The 18,076-nt window shown below is 41.7% G+C and overlaps 1 protein-coding gene across 2 annotated transcripts in view; it reads right to left on the bottom strand.

The window, feature by feature from the left end:
- Nucleotides 1-7,048: 7,048 nt before the first annotated feature.
- Nucleotides 7,049-18,076, bottom strand: part of WDR11 (WD repeat domain 11) — a 70,328-nt gene continuing 59,300 nt past the window's right edge. Inside the window, exons 20-29 of one of the 2 annotated variants that reach the window (XM_063102495.1) lie at nt 15,018-15,126; nt 14,023-14,085; nt 12,785-12,850; nt 12,103-12,280; nt 11,412-11,507; nt 10,753-10,918; nt 10,154-10,251; nt 9,642-9,787; nt 8,787-8,866; nt 7,049-7,512 (exon numbers count right to left, since the gene is read on the bottom strand). In XM_063102495.1, the coding sequence (XP_062958565.1) occupies nt 7,355-7,512; nt 8,787-8,866; nt 9,642-9,787; nt 10,154-10,251; nt 10,753-10,918; nt 11,412-11,507; nt 12,103-12,280; nt 12,785-12,850; nt 14,023-14,085; nt 15,018-15,126 (1,160 nt within the window). In that variant the 3' untranslated portion in view covers nt 7,049-7,354. The remainder of the gene's footprint in view (nt 7,513-8,786; nt 8,867-9,641; nt 9,788-10,153; nt 10,252-10,752; nt 10,919-11,411; nt 11,508-12,102; nt 12,281-12,784; nt 12,851-14,022; nt 14,086-15,017; nt 15,127-18,076) is intronic. The other variant, XM_063102496.1, reaches the window with a different exon arrangement.

The following is an 18,076-nucleotide window of genomic DNA, read 5'->3' as shown; positions in this document are numbered from 1 at the left end:
GGGCAGGAGGAACAGCATAAAGCTGCCAAGTCCCCACCTCCTGACCTGACCTTCCCTCTCCAGTGCAGTCTGCTGGGTCCCACCAGAGTAGTCTGACCCACCTCACAGTGAGCAGGGTTGCAAGCTCCTGCCTTTCCTCAGCCCCATCTGTCCCTCCTGCCTTGGCCAGCCAAGCGAGTCTGAGAACGCAGCTCCCTGCCACCTGGAGCAGCTGATGGAGCCACCACCCAGGCCTCTGATCAGCAGTGTGTGTGCAGGACCGAGTCCCCAGCCAGGCCGTTCCTGGGGCATCCAGGCGGATGGCCCAGCCACTCCATCTACAGAGTCCTGGGGGACATGCTCCAACACTCCTCCAAAATGGAACCAGCTACTCGCTGGTGGCCTTAAGGCTCTTTTCACGACCACACCCTTTCCTGTGCTGTTTATCTGTCTGGACCCCTTGCGCTGATCCCAGCTGGTCCAAATTCTGCCCTTCTTTCAGGGCCACGCCAAGATACCTCCTGCTCCTGGAAGCTTCCAGTGAGTCACCCTGCTGCCTTTCTTTTCTTGCTGCATAGGTCTTTTGGAACTGTCTTGTTTTGCGTTGTTCTGAGCCATCCAGAGCCTGTCCCAGCTGTGAGAGGGTGCGTGTGTGTCTGTGATCCTGTTTTGTTCTTCCTTGGTGGGCGGTTAATTTCCTTTCTGGCCGAGGTTGCTGTTGGCCTCTCTGCTCCCTCCCAGCCCAGTGGCCTGTGGGGATGAGCAGGAGGGCAGAGGGGAGGAAAGCACAGAGCACACAGGGCTTGGCCCCTAGAGATGTGGCCCACTACTTGTCCCCCAGTGCTCTAAGGCCGGGTAGGCTGGGGCTGTCCCTTGCTGTTCCTGCCCTCGGGAAGCACACAGTCAGCCAAGGGGTAGACAGACATCCAGTGAAACCTGGAGGCGGCCAGGCCCCTTCTGTCTGTCCGGTGGGAGAGTCACTAAGGAGGGGCTGGGAGTGGGCAAGAAGACCAGCTCCCAGAAGGCACGGTGTGTGCTCCCTGCTGGTGCTGGCCTCTTGGCCTCGAGAGCCCTTCCCTTCTTTTCCACCAGGTGAATTCCAGGCTTTTCTCAAGAGTTAGTGACAGCTTCTTAGGGAAGCCTTGCCCCTCAGTTGTGGTGTAACACGCAATTCACCAGCCATAGCCTTGGGTGAAGGATGAGCTGTCCACACAGGACACGCTGAGGGTGGATGTGTCCTGTGCACCGCCACGTCGCTCAGCACCCACCAAGTTCATGGCTCCTGCAGTCCTTCAGAACCTGCCCAGATGGGCCAGCCTTGAGGGGAAGCAGCTTCTGCTTTCTGGTCATCAGTCACAAATGGACTTTCACATGCATTCTCTTGAAAGAAGTCCTCTCCTGCCCCCCAGACCTATTGTCTGCCTTCCCCATTTGGCCTTCAACCTGCCCCCTCCAGAATACCACCCCCTTGCTGCTGCTTTGTTCTCCCCTGCACCCCTAGTGCCTCCATGGGGTGCCAAGTCCCTGGAAGAAGGCGGTGGCTCCACAAATCCTTGGAGCTTGTTGTTCCCAGGGAAGGAAACGGGGAAAGGAAGTGGGAAGAGGCCAGGCGTGAGGCAGCATAAGGGTTGGGATGATTTCAGTGCTCGGGCAGGAGGGGACTTGCTGAAGGTGTGGGATTCTCAGGGGAGAGACTGCTGGAAGTGACTGAGCCTGTTTCTAGAGATGCCTCAAAGAGACCTGGATCCAGATCAAGTTCTTCCTGCTCAAAACAAGCTTTCCGCCATCTCAGAGTGGGTGATTTGAGGAGTCAGTCTTTCCTCCTTTTTCTCTCCCTCCTTCCCACTCCCAGCCATTCTAATCCCAGCTCCTACTTGTCTACGCCACTCAAGCCAGACTCCCGGTCCTGAATGAAAGCGGACAATGTGAAAACCTCATCCCTTTCTCATGAGCAGCCATGCTGACAGGTGACACACGTTCTTGAATGACTGCCAAGCACTAGAGCATCCTTCAGACTGACAAGCCCTTGCAGCTGTCATCTCTTTCTCTCAGCCACCCCGAAGGGAGACAATATTATCACCGTTCTACAAATGAGGCTCAAGGGACAACTTGCCCACAGTCAGGCAGCTGGAGTCCCGGCAAGTGCTGCTGCAAGCTCTGCTTTTACCCTTTGTTCTATATCGTGGCACTGGTGTTTAGGACCATTCCTGAGTGGATTTGCCAGAGGCAAAAAAAACAAAAGCAAAAACCAAGGCTTGGCTGACAGTTATTGTTAGCAAGAGCACATGGCTCCTGCGGACCCTGTGAAACATACTGTGGCATTTCCAAAAGCCCCAGCTCAGATCATATTCTTAACATCATTTGAGCGAACTTATGTCGAAGTCTTGCTAGAATACAATCCACCAGGACAGCCTTCTAGCTGCCAAATGGATAAGATGTATTTTCACTGGACTGCTCTTGGCGAAGATCTGCAACTTCAGACAAACAAGGGGCTGTTGCTCAATTAAACTCATGATGGATACACATTCTTGAAGAACACTGGGGAGTACATATCTGGAGCACTAAATTGTGCTGCTGGACAGGCAGTTCTTAAGAAAACTGAGTCATTTCCCCCCAAATCAGCCTGAAGAAATTTTTGTTACTTAGGCTTCCCTCTCTCCATCCTGCAATGTACCTGTGCACACTTATGGTTTGCCGATTCCCTCCTGGAACTTTTTCCATCTGATTATATTGCAGACTTGTCCATTCATCACTTCCGATTATTGGTCCACTTCCTGGTTCAGCTATATGGGATTCTTTGAAGCTCTAATCATCAGGCATTGCAGGGTTCCCTGACCCAGGATTCTCTTCAAGTGGATGCACATGAGTCCCTGCCCACTGTGAATTCTCTGCAATAGTAGTGCATACCACTGGTTTAGAACAACTGTTTTTGTTTTTTATCTGATAACCTGCATGAAGTATTCTGGCTTAAAAATGATGGCAGAAAGACTGGAATAAAGTGAAGGTCTGATAGCAGAACATATTTGGAGGTGTCTGCAGTAAAATGGAGATTTGTTTTAAAATGTTTTAATAATGAAACTGCTCTTGGATTTAAACATTTCCATCATCTACTGATGCCTTTTACCTGAGAATTGTCAGGAATAAGATTAAGGTTGGCCCGGGGGGTACACACTGCAGTTGCCTGGACCCACTCCCATGGAACTTGGGCCTGTGAAGGAGTCAGGTGGGATGATGCTTGTAACAACACTCTTCTGAGGAGGTAGGTTCTGGTGAGTCCGGCCAGGAAAATTGCAAAGGACCTCAAACCAGTCTGTAACCAAAGGGGCAGTAGGACATCTGACATTTCATCACAAGGTAGATTTCAGCCCTAGAACAGGAGTTAAACTTTTTTCCATGAAGGACCAGTTAGTAAAGTACATTAGGCTTTTCAGGCCACAAGATGTCTGTTACAAATACTCAATGCTGTCGTTGAAAGCAGCCATAGACAATGAGGTGGGCAAAAAACAGGTAGTGAGCAGGATTCAGGCTGCAGGATAGAGTTTGCTGACCCCAAGCCTGGAGCACCAATGACTGAAGTACAGACGCGACCGAGGCCCCTTCTCGTCAATGCCCCCTCCCCTGCCTGCGCACCAGCGCCTTGCTGTATCTTTTGAAATACCCCAAATGTAAAGAGAAAACTGACCCCTGAAGCTACATGTTTAAGGCAGTAACTAAGGAATATTCTTTTTAATCTCATCTCAAATTCTCAATGATTTGTTCAAATCCAGTCTTTCTGAAGTGGCACATTGCAGGGTCTCTGAACAAGTCCTCTTCCTTAATTGCACTTGCCTTTGCTAACTATAATATGGACAATGAGAAAGCTAAAAATCACCCCAAGTCCCCTGTGGAACCCAGAATGTCATTTTTCTTGTAATTAGGATAGTCACTTTTACTTTGATAAAGTCATATTTATTTATGTCTCCGAAAAAATTAAGGTAGGGGTGGTGTATATTTGGCTTTTTTAGGCATGAGAGCCAAACACTGAAGAGAAACACCTGAAATTGCCTGCTGGGTCTCATCAGGGAGCCTCAGTCACTGAAAATCTGAGCGGGAGAGAAGTGGGGCTTTCACAGGTTATTCTGAATGGGTGCTGCATGGCTGGCCGAGCAAACAAATGGAGGGAAAGAGAGATTCAGGATCCTTTAAGGCAAGGCAAGGCAAGGCAAGGCAAGATGGCAGGACAGTCTGCTTTTCCAAGATCCTTTCAGATCTGTCCATCTAATTGGATTCCAGCAATTTTAAGAACTGCATTTTGAAAGCCCAGCTCCTTCTCCTTTCTTCTCAAGCAGCAGCAAAGTGTAAAGTATAATCAATTAAAAATGCCTTTACATTTTAAGTGAAAGAGTTCTTTCATTCACGAGTTGTTTTGAGTCAGTCAAAATAATCACAAGCAGGTCCCCAGAGAAATGGCCCCGTTGGCTAAAACTTTCCCACTTCTCTGCTATTCCTGCCTGCCAGAACTCTTTTATTTCAGCAGCACATTACAAGATTGTGCTTTGAGGCTTTACTTCAATCACATACTATTGCTGAGAATGAAATATCCTGGGTAATCACAGAGCTCAGGATTCACTGAAACATAATGCCATCCTCATGCAAGATGAAATCTCCAGGAAGTAAATAGCCGAGAGGGGAGTTGCTTTCTTATGGGTGTCTATTATACCGAGACTGTCTGATTAGGCATGTGTGTGAGAGGGACATGAGGCTGTAAGAATGCTGCTCTGATAACTATTTTAAAAGAAAAAAGTGTCCTGCTCCACCTCCAAGGCAATGGGAAGACCTAAAGCAAGACTGTGGCAAGGCTGCAACAGAGCAGGAGAAAGATAACAGTGAGTGAACGCAGGTGATGGCTCTGACAAGACCAGCCGAGAAGCAGCCTGCAACATTAAGCCTTCCTCCCGCAGAAGCCCCACCTCGCAGACCTGGTCTTCCACCCCCCACCTAGGCTTTGCCTCAGGCAGCAGAGCAGAGCAGAGACCTGACAAGTAGCTCCCACAGGGGCTGGACAGACAGGGGCCTGAGGCCCTGAAGTCATTCTCAAGCTCACTCCCAATTCCAGCTGTGAAGACGCCTTAGCTAGTGCACTGATAACACAGTGCTCTTAAAGATCCTCTCTGACTGACACTCAGAAAGGCTGAATGTGAGAAATAATTCTACCCGTTCAGCTCGATTGCTAATGCTTAACAGAGATGAGTACAGCATGGTTTCAGCCATGCCCGTAAGATGACCATAGAGATATTTACAAGGGAACTTTCAGTTGTATCTTGGCACAGGCCTGGTCTCTCTGTCTTGCCACGACGAATACTAACTGCTACACCAACCAGCTGGACTGTGACACAAACCTGGGTCTTGGCCTTGTCTGCTCACTGGGTTCCTACCTAGCTGCTGTGCCTGGACACACCTCTTCATTCCCATAATCAAGCAATGTCTCATTACCTATTTGTTGGCCTCAAATTAAAGCATATTTAATTTTCAAAATGCACTGCTCCAGAATAAAATTTCTTCTTTTTCCTCTCTGCTTAACTAAGTTCAGCGTTCTTTTTTTCTTTAACTAGTTGATGGTTGTTATGGGTTGAGTGTGTGGGTTCTCCATCCCCTCCAAATTCCTATGTTGAAGCCTTTTCCTACAGTGTGATGGTATTTAGAGTGGGGTCTCAGGGGCAGGTAATTAGGTTTAGACTAGGTCCTGAGGCATTGACCCTCATGACAGGATTTGTGCCAATATGAAGACAGAGAGACCTGGCTCTCTCCAAGTGTGTGCACACAGGAAGGCCATGTGAGGACACAACAAGGAGATGACCCTCTACATACCAGGACGTAGGCCCTCAGCAGGAACTGAATATGAATCTGCTGACATCTTGATCTTGACTTCCAGCCTCCAAAATTGTGAGAAATATATGTCTGTTGCTTAAGCCACCCAACCTATGTTATTTGCTTACAGCAGCCCAAGCTAAGACAACGGCTGAATAAATATAATATATATGGACGATAATTTTAAATGGTAAATGATATAAAAAGAGCTGTGTTTGCCTAGTGCCTTTAGAAATTCTAATGGAACCCTCCTAGGCAAAGAAAGGTGCAAATAAAGTGAGCCAGGTACAGGACCAATGAATAGATCCTGGATTTCTTCTAGAACCGTTAGCCTGGAACAAGCATTCCTGGGACAGGGCTTTCCTCTCCATGGAGCTCAGTTCCTTGGCAGAGAAGGGTCAGGTGGTTGATTTCTAAGGGTAAAAAGAGGCTGTGCACCACCCTGCATGCCCAGGAGGGGAAAGAAGGGAATGCTCCTTCCCTCACCTTCTAGAGCACTGCTCTGGGACATGTTCCCACTCAGGAACTCAGAGGCAGACTTGCCCCACACGCGGGTGTCAGTCCTGCTCTGTGCTGCACCCACAAATCCCCACTTACAGGTTCCTCTGGATACAGCAGGAGCAGCTTGGACTTGGAGGAGGAGTAGCTGAATGATTTTTGAAGAGCCAGCATATCACCCATCTGACCTCACGCACAGCAACGTGGAGAATACAAAGACCTGGATGGAAGTTTCTTTTTATTTGTCATTTTTGTAAGTTATAGACATTTAAATTCTCAGCAATAATTTAGAATAGTTACATCACATATATTTCAGCTTTTGGAAGAACAAAGACAGAAAGTTAGAATACAAAGAAAGACTTCAAAAATAAGGATATTGTAATGCATCATAGAAGAAGTTAAAATCAGACTATCAAAGACCCATGTTCTAGAATTAAACATAAAGCTTAAAAACTCCCTATGAACCTAAGAGCCTGACATAACAAAATTTAGCCACTGCCTACGCCAAGGAATCAATAGTTCTGTTTTCAAGGTTAAGAAAACAAAAAGTGCTTTGGTAAGCTATCTTTAATGTTTAAGTATTTCTGCCCTGCTTGTATCTTGAATGTCTATATATATAAACACAGGCACAGCACATATTTGAGAACAGGTCTCACAAACTTCTTTTATTATAGATTCCACAAATATTTTTAAATTTAGTCAATGAGAAAAGCAATTTAGTATTTCAAATTTTAAGCTTAAAAAAATTAAAAGTATTTCCAGGGACTCTTAAAGCTCTCTCTCTAAAAGTATAAAATGTTATACACTTTCAAAGTCTAATGTGTTCACCTTTTTCTTTGAGATCAACACAGGATACAGAACTTGCTTGTAATAAAAGTGCCCATATACTGTTGTGTACTTATAACCTCAGAAAGGTGGTGAAACAGCTCACAAGGACCCTGTCTTCCTCCCCAGTCTGGAGCACGACCGCTGCCAGATCAGCTGCCCTCCCACCCTGCTTGTGACATCATATTACACATAGATTAACCTGTCACTCTGAAATTGGTTCTTCCTTGGGGGATTCAAGCTCATTCAGTAAATCTTTGCCAGCTGCTCCAGCTTTGGAAGCAAAAAGAACTGCTCCCTGTTTAAAACCGAGGTTCTTCAAACTTCGGGCATAATCTGCATATACAGCAGTGATGAGTTTCTGTAAACTGCAGTTAAGGAAAAGAAGAGCAAAAAGGGCCGTGATTATGCTCCACATGGGCTCTCAGGCAGGAAAGAAGAGCCCCTTCTTCCGGGCAGCTCAGGAAGAACCTGGGGTCCGCAGCAGGCTGCATGGGATGAGCACCCCCATCCCATGCGTTGGGGGAGGCGATTCCTGGCTGGGGGAGACCATGTCTCAATCTGGAACATCACTACACTTCGCACCAGCTGAGCCCAAAGCCACCCCTTCCAGAATATCCAACCAATGCCCTCCCAGATCCTCCCATGACCTACACTCAACTGAATTCTTAAAGAAGACGAGAGAAGAGAAACTTACACGCACAGCCTTGTTCCATTTGAAAGTCTGAGAAGGTGGTGGTGTGGGGGCAAGTATTTATTTTCTCTAAGGCAGGAATTGAGTTTTTAGACAGCCCTGTTCTGGTGTGTTCTGATATTCAAAACGGGTACTTTAAACCAGAGTCAACTTTACCAGTGACTAGATATGCATATAATCTTGAGTAAGCTTGGGCTTTAATTTTTTAAAAATTTTAATTTAGTTTTAGTTTAATTTTCTGTAAAAAAAATAAACACAGAACCAAATACCAGACATGTGGAAATGAGGCCAAATGCATTCAAGAAGAAGAGCAATGAGAAATGTAGAGTCACACAGACACAAGGGCTTGGGAGTCATACTCTCAAGTCCATTCTTTTCAAAGAAAAAAATGTGACTCAAGTGATGTCCAGAAGAAATAAAGTGTTCTGGGTTATGGGTTGACCACAGTGGTGTGCCTGGGTGACACATCTCTTTGGAGTGCTGTATCTTGTTCCATATTTGATGGTCACTATGGGTGACAGTGGGAGTCTTTCTTTTTTATTTATCCCCATATATATTTTTCCATATAAATATATAAAGTTTATTCCATGGAATGACTTGTTTTGGAAGAGTACTATTAAAGTACCAGGCCCTTATACCTTTCCTAAATTATTTCCGTCACCTTCCTTTTAAGTTCAAACAATGTATTACAAAATTGGGCTCCCTCTCCTTGCCAGTCCTTCCTGCCTCTCCCATCCTAGTTAGAACTGTGCCAGTGGAGCAGCAGCCTTCCTTCTCTTTCTTTCTCCTCCCTTTTCCCCCTGATCCTGGCTTTGGTGAATTAGAACATGGATCTTTCTTAATATAATCTAGATCCTGCCCAGGCAGCACAACTAAGAGGAATTCCAAAACCCACTCATGTCATTTTCTCCTTCCTCAGCATGAACATCCTTGCAAAGGATATCTGTGTCCTCATTGACTTCAAATGCCCCGTACTTGAGACAAGCTTCCACAAATAAGGCTGCTCTATCGAAGTATCTCATGCTGCACAACAGAACGAAATAAGAGTTAGTCTTTGTGATTTATATCGTTTGTGGGCAGAACCATCTATGTGTATATTTCTGTACAAAGACTTATACATGTTTTCCCTGGAAACCTAAGTGTTACATAAGTTACATTAGCACCTTTCTAAGCCCTGGTTTATAAAGGAAAGGAGGGGAGAATACACATCTCTCCAACTTCAAGCTTTTATTTTTCTATTATTAATAATACTTTAAAAAACTGTGAAATAGTTTAAATACACAGAAATCTACAGAGATATGACAGCTACCCATGTACCCACTGTCCAGATTTAAAAAGTCATATTAATCATCTTTTGTCATATTTGCCTCAACCTTCCTCCCTTAGTTTTAAATAAATAAAATGCCTTTTAAAAGTGATAGGTATTCCTCCTCAAGATTTTCAGAGAGGACATATGCACCTTGCTAAGCTTTCTGTTACCTTTCCTACTGCTCTCTGGGCTTCCTCTCGGTTGAGCTACTCAAAGCTGAATTGTTCTCAACTCTCTGAAAACTGATTTTATATTCTTTTTTAAATAGGTACCTGTTAGTCTGACCAGTGTATTGGAAGGACAACATCACAGCTCTTATGATACGCAGAATGGGCGGTTCCACTCTCTCTAGGCTATTTATAAACCTAAACTGTATACTCTCCTTTCACTCTGCATGTTGAGCACTACCACCCATCTGCTAGCACCTCCAGAAAGCATGAAGTGATTAATCCCGGAATCCTGAGCAGCCCCTGGGCACGCTGGGTGTACCTGTGAAGCGTCTCCGCCACGCTGGAAAAGCAGCCCAGAGAGAGAAGGACCAAGAGGGCTTTTGACTTCTGATTGACTTGTGGAGAACAGAGGTGGTCAACCCACCGCTTTAAAACATCAGCACACTCTTCAGAATTTAAACGGACCTGAGAAAGATGCGCATGTTAAAAACAAAAACATCACGATTGTTTCTAAGATACGTGTGCTTGGCTTTGCTTTTCCAGCATACTGCCCAGAAGCTGCTGCTTACCATGAAGAGTGGTGATAAAGACCTAGGGGCCTGGCAACAGGGAGCAGAGGCAGCTGCTTCCACTTAATTGCTACCAACATGAGCTCCATTTCTCAATAAGAAGAAATGCAACTTTTAAAGAATGAGGAGAGGATGAGAGTTGCAAGAAAATGTTTTTGCAAAGCTGCTTTGCAGGCCAAAAAATGCTTCCAAATCATGAGTTCGAAGTTCAAGGCAGAGCTTTTTACTCCACATACTCAAGGCACCTACTGGAATCACCTACTTTTGCAAGCCATGCTGCCCGATTCCATTCGCCATATGTCTGCAGGTAGCGGCACGCATCTGCGGCTTTGTCTATCAGGCAGAGCAACTGAACACCCTCTGGAAGACAATATAGCAGCCCCTCAAGTGACACTGCAGCTTCCAACACGTCATTAAAAACCAAAATCATCCTTTGACTACATCTAGTTCTGTGCATTTTAGACCTACTGAAGACATTGTTGACTTAAATTTTAAAATAAAATACTAAAATAGAGTCCTACTGTTCCAGTCAAGTAACCAGGGTAGGAAGCACAAAAGAATCCAGGGAATAAACAGGTAAAGCTTATCTTATTCAGAGGTTTTATCATTCTAGTTTGCCCAAGGTTGTCTGATTTATGCCTACTGTCCTGGCAATTATTAACAGTATCCCCTTTCACTCTTAAAAATGTTCTGGTTCAGATGATTAAATTATGGTCATCTTATATACAGCAGCAATCATTTTTCTATTTTTCTTCAGCATATATAAAAAAGGAAGAAATGTCCCTAATAATCGAATGTTTTTCTGGTAACAGGTCTGATTTTCCAGAGTATTGACAAATATACCCACAAAGTGTGCCTTACCTGCCAACTTGCCATTGGCAATCATATTAGTTGCCACCAGCTTAATGGTGCTCTGAGAGGGGCCTGATGAGGTGACAGTGGTGACCAAACAGGCTTTTAGTGAATCACAGTAATAATGCTGGTTATCTGCACTTGTTTCCAGTAGTAACTGCACAGCTCTGTCTGTCTAATAAGAGAAATAGTTTTTCTAATTATGAGAACATTTTCTGCCAGCATAACCTTTTAAAATTCATAATGTGGGACACTAAAGTTTATGCTTAAGGAAGATGCTCATTTTCAAAAAATGCTCTTGAATGTGTGGTTTACAGATATAAAACCTGAATAAAAGTCCTGTACTACTTCATTGAGACAAACGTAAAACCACAGTCTGGCATATACAGGTGCTCATGTAACCGCTTATTTTAGTTTTGCACCAGTCAATTCAGAGACACAAAAACAAAACAAAACAAATAGCTAGGCTTCATTTTACATTACAGAAGCCAAAATTGCAAGTTGGTTAATCACGTTTTTGCTTTCTTATAAGGTCTGTTGGTATTATTTTGAAAGAAAGTCTAAATTACAGAGAAAGGGATATATTCAAGAGAGAAATACTATGATGCTCTATACTAATCAACTAGCAACTCCACAAAGCATGAAAAGAATTATAAAAATTGACATACTTGACCCAAGAGTAGTAGCTGGTCTGTACATTTCCTTGTATGATCATAAGTTGACCGTTTTATTTCCTGCAGATTAACCCTTTCCAGTTGAAATTTCTATGATAGGAAAAAAAATTAAACCTGGATTTTGAGTTATTTAAATTTTATTGTATTTAATACAGTCATTTTAATAAACATTATTTTGACTTCTGAGGTTACTATGTAACCAACTTTACAGAAATCCAACATTTTAATAAAAACTGAAAAAAAGTATTGGTAAAGGGCCACAAAAAATGATACCACTGTATAATGCTGAATATACTAATTATCCTGACTTGAGCATCACCTATTGCACACAGGTATTGATAGTCAATGCTGTCCCCACACAGATATGTACAATCAACTGTTTCAATAAAAAAATAAAATATTTGTTATTTTAAAAAATTAATGAGAGAATTCAACTGAACCTTCTAAGTTAAAAAATTTAAGAAACTAAAAAATTAAGGCTATTAATAATAAAATTTTAATGTCTATTAAAAAACTCAGTGTTTATGAGCTTTTCAAGTCCTTTTTTACACAAATGTGCCAAAGGACTTATTTTTATTACATGGTTTTCAATTTAGTTTGAAAGCTTCCCAAGTTTAAGATATTTACAAAGATATAAATAATAAAGAAGACAGCTTTGAAGGTTTTCATACATATAGCATAATACCTGAAAATAGCCATTTTCACAGAGTATATCATAACATATATCCAGCGGGTTGTTCAGTCTGTCCTGAGGAGTAGCTTCTTTAGTAGTCGCTGTGCTTCCCAACTTTTCCTGGGACAAACTGTGCAGGTAGTGGGCAGCGACAGTCCAGAAGTGCAGCTCTGACTCATCGCCATAAAGCCTGAGAAGCGTGAAACCAGTTACGACTGCACTCACCCAGAAACCTGGGGCCTGGACGGGGCTTCCTAGAGTAGACTGAAGTACTGGGAACATACTGCTGTCACTTCAAAGTCCATTGGAACATTGGCACGGGGCCTAGAATGGTGAAAGGGGTGTCCAGCCCTGCTACTGGGTCTTGAGCAACAGAATATTGCTTCTAAATCTAACTTATTGTATATTTAAACACATACTATTTGTGTCTGATATTTTAAAACATATCTTAAAGAGCTGTCTGTAGGAGGGAGTCCTTGCAATAGAGAAGGCCTGGATTTCACATTTAAAATGTAACTTCGTTCTTTTCCCTATTTGTGTTACTACTCTCAAAATTAATTCTAAGTCAAATCTAAAGGATGAACTGATATATTTTTCTAAAATCTAGATTTGGTTGGAACTAAAAACGCTTAGAAAGAGAAAGGAGTTAACCTGAAATTCTGTCTCTTATACGGAATACTTCAAACAGTGTTACCTTGAAACAAGCAGGCACCTCTGCAAGAGAGTGAACTCTGGATCAAGCAAGAGTTTCTTTATGTCACTGCAGAAAGGAATCCAGGTAAAGGTAAGACAAAATTTTGAATCAAACAATAAAGCAAGGAGATAAGGCAATGTATTCATGAAATCAAAAGTTCCAGTCAAAGGATATGTTTAAAACTTACAAAAGAAAAGTTACTTTGCAATGACCCTGAAATTACAAAAGCTTAAGGAGGCTTAGAGGTATCTAGGCTTGGAGAAGTAGTGTCCATCAACCAGCACAGGGGCTGAGGGGTTCCGATTCTGGTTTACAGGCTTGCAACAGATCAGCTCATGTTTTTGAAAATATGAACAGTTGCCTAACTATAGGATCAAGAATGTTATTGCTGATAAAATCATTTTGCTAATTCTCAGGAACTGTATATCCTTTAGAGAAGATGGCATTCAGAATTTATTTCAAAACTATTCCAAAAATAAAATATTTAAGAAAGGCTTGTGTATTTATAAATTGATGTTTCTGAAATAGCCAAATATAGAATACTCATAAATTGGGAAAAGATATTCTTTAAATCTATAGTTTCCCATTTAAACATAAATGTTGATCACTGGATAGAGAAAACAATAATTATTTTGAATTTGCCATCAATGAAACATTTTTTTATGCTTAATTTGTTAAATTTATAATTACATGTGATAGGCGCTAGACTGTGAAAAAATGTTTTACCAAGAACTCCTGTGGACCCATATTTTTCTCTTTCTTTTACAGTATTATTCCCAATAGCTACTTTTAAGTGCTTTTTGCCCTAGAGAACATATTAATTTCTCAGCCAGAACCGTGCACACATAGCACTTGACACAGAGACCTCATTTTAGCAGAGGCACGCAGATGCAAAATCATCCCCCTGCATGTGTCCTCTAGCATAAGGCCTCACAGGGCTTCGTGGTGGAGGCAGACACGGATGCTCACACCACAGCTTCTAGTCCTTCCCTAACATGAGACCAGAGCAGTCTGATCCTTATGAACTTGGAAGATAGATGCTCTGTTATTATAACTATTAAATTAGTACTTTTTCTACAAGACAAAGTTTCTAAAGAGAAACAAACCCATGTGAACAGAACAGTCTCTCCTTGGACCACTAATACTCTAAACATAACGTATTTTAATTTTAAAAAGCCAAATTTATTAAGTTTCTCTTTCTCACATTGTTATCTTCTAATAAAACACAAAGTGCTTACTTAGACAATGAATTCAACTGCTCTTGAAGGAGATTCTTTATTTCTTCATTTTCTGGATAATCACTGTACAGAAAAGATTTTGAATGAGTTCATTATCTCTTCACTCACAACCACGTATTTCTTCACCAGAAAAACATTGTGTTGATTAGAAATAAACTCTTTGTAGTGCTTGGTTAAACACCTGGTTATGGACCAAAACAGCAAAATCCACTCAGGACCCCACCAATCATAGTTAATGTCTGCTTTTATTTTACTGAGTCAAAACAAAGAAATGAGTGAAGAAAGTGCCTGGCTTTCAAGTAACTAGAAAATTTACTAGGGGGCTCTAAAAACTGTCAGGTTCAGATTCCTTCTAATAAAGAACTTGGCAGTGACTAAAGAATTTGCTCATCCTGCTATGCAGAATGGACATTTGTTTCTCTAAGTAGATGCTGCAGTTCTTAGAGAACAGATACCTTTTGGCATTTTTTAAAAATCTCCCATCCCAGGTCCACCTATGTGCTCCACATGGCCTAAGTTCAGTAATACTTGTGGTTTTAATTAATAACCACTAATAACAGTTTATGTGAATGTTATTTGCAATGAGGCAGACATTGAGATCTATACACATAATATCCCTCTGAAGCAGGCCCATTGATGCTGCTTTTAAAAAGAACTAGGCCTGGCCTCCAAATGCCCTTGGCCTCAATTGGCCCTCCTCACACCCTTCATTCTCCCCATCACCACATGACCCTGTCCAGACCTACGACGACCACACAGCTGCCTGAGAGCAACGCAAGTACTCATAGCTACTCACTGCCCCACACTGCCACAAAGGCTCCAGAGGTGGAAACAAGAGGCAGACTGGTGATTCTTTTAGTGACTCTGCCTTTTCTTGGCTTGGTTATAAGGCTCCATTTCTTTTAAGCCCTGGAGTAGAGGCTACAGCTAATTTTCATGGGTGTCCTTCAATCCCAAGTAAATTATGAAAGGAAGACAAAAATGGAAAAACTTACACATGAGAAATATCCAAAGAATACCGTCCATTCCAAGGCTGGTGCAGTAAAAAGGCTTTCAAGGCCAGGGAGGCCCTTGGAACAAGGAGATATGGGCACCACACGGGCTCTAGACAAAAAAAAAAAGTTTTTTTTTTAATAAAATAAAGTTTTATAACTACAATGAAGCTTCAGCTATAGACTGTTTACAGAGAAGTCAGCAGAGAACAATATATAAGTCCGATGCAATTCAGAGAGTATATTCAATGTTGTCACTACTTCAGAAACAAAGGCTAAGAGTGGAGAGAGTCACTGAATTCAAATCTGATTGATAAATTCTTCTTCTCCCTTTTTAAATTTAAGAATCCTATATGGTATAAAACTCTGGTTTACTTGAAAAAAGATTCAATGCAATGACTCAACAGATATCAATAAAGTCCATTATTTTAAAACATTAAAAATACTTCTATTTACCTGTATCTCTCACAGCATGCAATGTCTTTGCTTTTCTGAGACTATTAAACTAACATGACCCATCAACCTTGAGCCTGACACCGAAAGGAACAGGCCACTTCTGATCACCGGCATTCCCGAGTTTCACTTATGAAGGTAGCCTTGAACTAAGGGGCTGTCTTCCTAGACTCTGGGTCCTAGCATCCCCCATGGGGGATGCTGGCTTACTTAGAACACTAACAAACAAGATTTGCCTGTTTTTCATCATGTTTCAGTGCAAAGTAATGGAAGACCTAAAGGCTCCAACACCCAGCAGCTATTCTCTGACTACCCTACACTCCATCAGACCCCCAACCCTAGATCTGGTTCTGTGGGGGTCCACTGACTTCTATAAACTCAGCCTTACTACCCCTCCAGCAACCTGCAGAGCCTTTCTCCCATGGATCCCTTGAATAGATACAATTATGTAAAATTATGAATTTATAATGGTGTTGCCTTACCTAAGTCACCCGTGTAGACTTCAGACCGTGCTGATACGAGAGCCACTAGTCATAAATGGGTGGCTACTAAGCACTTGAAATATGGTTAGTACAATGAAAAAAATTAATGTTTATCTTTTTTAATTTCAATAAAAAAACTGGTATTTGATTAAGTCACTGGATTACTTTTAAGTATGATTGGAATAACTTGGATACATGACTATTTTTACAACTGAAAATTTTATAAAATCTAAATACAGCTCAAGAATTTCTGCTGAAAATGTGACCTGAATTGAGAAGATAATTCAATTTATTTTATAGTAAGTGTAAAATACCCACTGGCTTTTGAAGACTAAAAAATGCAAAATATCTCATTAGTAATTTTTAATACTGATTATATGTTGAAGTAATAGAATTGTGGATATATTGGCTTAAATAAAATTTTTATGAAAATCAATTTCATGTTTCTCTTCACTTTTTTAAATGCGGGTACTACAAAATTTACACTTACATATGTCACTTACATATTTCTATTGGACAGCTCTGCTTTAGAAAACTCCATTCTCTGTAAACAAAAATTAAATCATAGATAAAATTTTTTTTGTGGACTTTTCAATTTAAAAGTCAGGAGGTGTCAGAAATGTTTCTAATACTACTTTTTTTCATACCCCCCAATTTTAATATTGATTCAATAATATATATTGCTTACAATGCAGTCCATATTCCAAAGTTCTCTGTTATTCCCCAAACATCCTGGCAGCTGTATTCTTCTCAAGAATCTAGGGTCTAGTCAAGACTCCTGTATTGCACTGTCATGTCTCTTGAGTCTCCTCTCATCTAGAACAGTCCTCACACTTTTTTGTTTTTGGTCTTACACAACACTTCCATTTTTGAAGAGTCCTGGTCAGCTGTTGTGGAAAATGTCCTACATTCTGATTTGTCTGTTTTCTGAGAATCAGATTCATGTTAAACAAACACTTTTGGCAGAAACCATACACGGGATGCTGTGCACTGCACCACATCAGAAGGAGCATGTTATTTGGTCTGGTTATGAGAAACACTAATTTTGATCATCTAGTTAAGGGGGAACCCACAAGAGCTCTTTCTCGTCAGGGTACTTTTTCCTCTTTATAATTAGTAAGTAACACGTGGGGGAGAGACTGTCAGACTGAATTTCCTATTCTTAAACATCCTTTTACCCAGTGACTTGACATCCGCTAATGATCCCTGCTTAAATCAATTGTTCCTTTAGGGGTTACAAATCGGTGATTTTCTAATTCTATTATTCTTCTGTACACTCAAACTTTTTGCCCATTCCCCCTTTTCTCTCTCTCTTTGAATACAGGTTGAGCATCCCTTATCCAAAATGCTTGGGACCAGAAGTGGCTTGAAGTTCAAAAAAATTTTTTTTGATTTTGCAATATTTCCATCACACTTACCAGTTGAACATCCCAAATTTGAAAATCCAAAATCCAAAATGCTCCAACGACCATTCCCTTTGAGCGTCATGTCAGTGCTGAAAAAGTTTCGGGTTTGGGATGCTCAACCTGCATTACTATGGAATGAAATTTTTTGGTATTAACACTTATGTCAGTACCACCATTATTCTTTGCGATGCTCAAACAGCCCTTGATGTGGCAGAAACTCCTCAAAACCGGTGTCTGTCTCTTTATGCCATATCCTCCTTGGTTTTCAAATTCTTTCCTTGAGTTCTGGCATCATTGAGTTGTAGGCCCTTTCAGTGGGCAGAGCCAGGAAATACATATTTCTAAAAAGTCATGAATTCTTACCAATTCAAATCCACTCCTGGAGTACACTTCCTCATTACCCCCTCTCCACATGTGTTATCTCTCTTTTCTCTCAGCAGGGACTCTGGTTCCCCTAAACTGCAATTAAGTTATTAATTTGTTCCAGCCTATAACACTTGCACAAAACAGTTTCAGAATTACTAGTGCCACCCTCAACTACTCAGGGTCAGCTCAAAATTCCTTTGCGACTCTTTGTCCAACCTCTAAAGGTGTACAGAGAGTGAGGGCTACATGTTTCAGTTATTTGAACTATTTTGGTGTTGGTGTGGTTATGCTACCAATTTGTTATACAGTTAGATTCAACTGTTTCTTGCATTCAATTTTAGGGTTTGCTTTTTCT

Source organism: Cynocephalus volans, chromosome 7 (genome assembly GCF_027409185.1).
Source record: "Cynocephalus volans isolate mCynVol1 chromosome 7, mCynVol1.pri, whole genome shotgun sequence".
Classification (NCBI taxonomy): Eukaryota; Metazoa; Chordata; class Mammalia; order Dermoptera; family Cynocephalidae; genus Cynocephalus; species Cynocephalus volans.
Note: the sequence above shows the minus strand (reverse complement) of the source record. Positions and strands in the feature narration are given on the sequence as shown.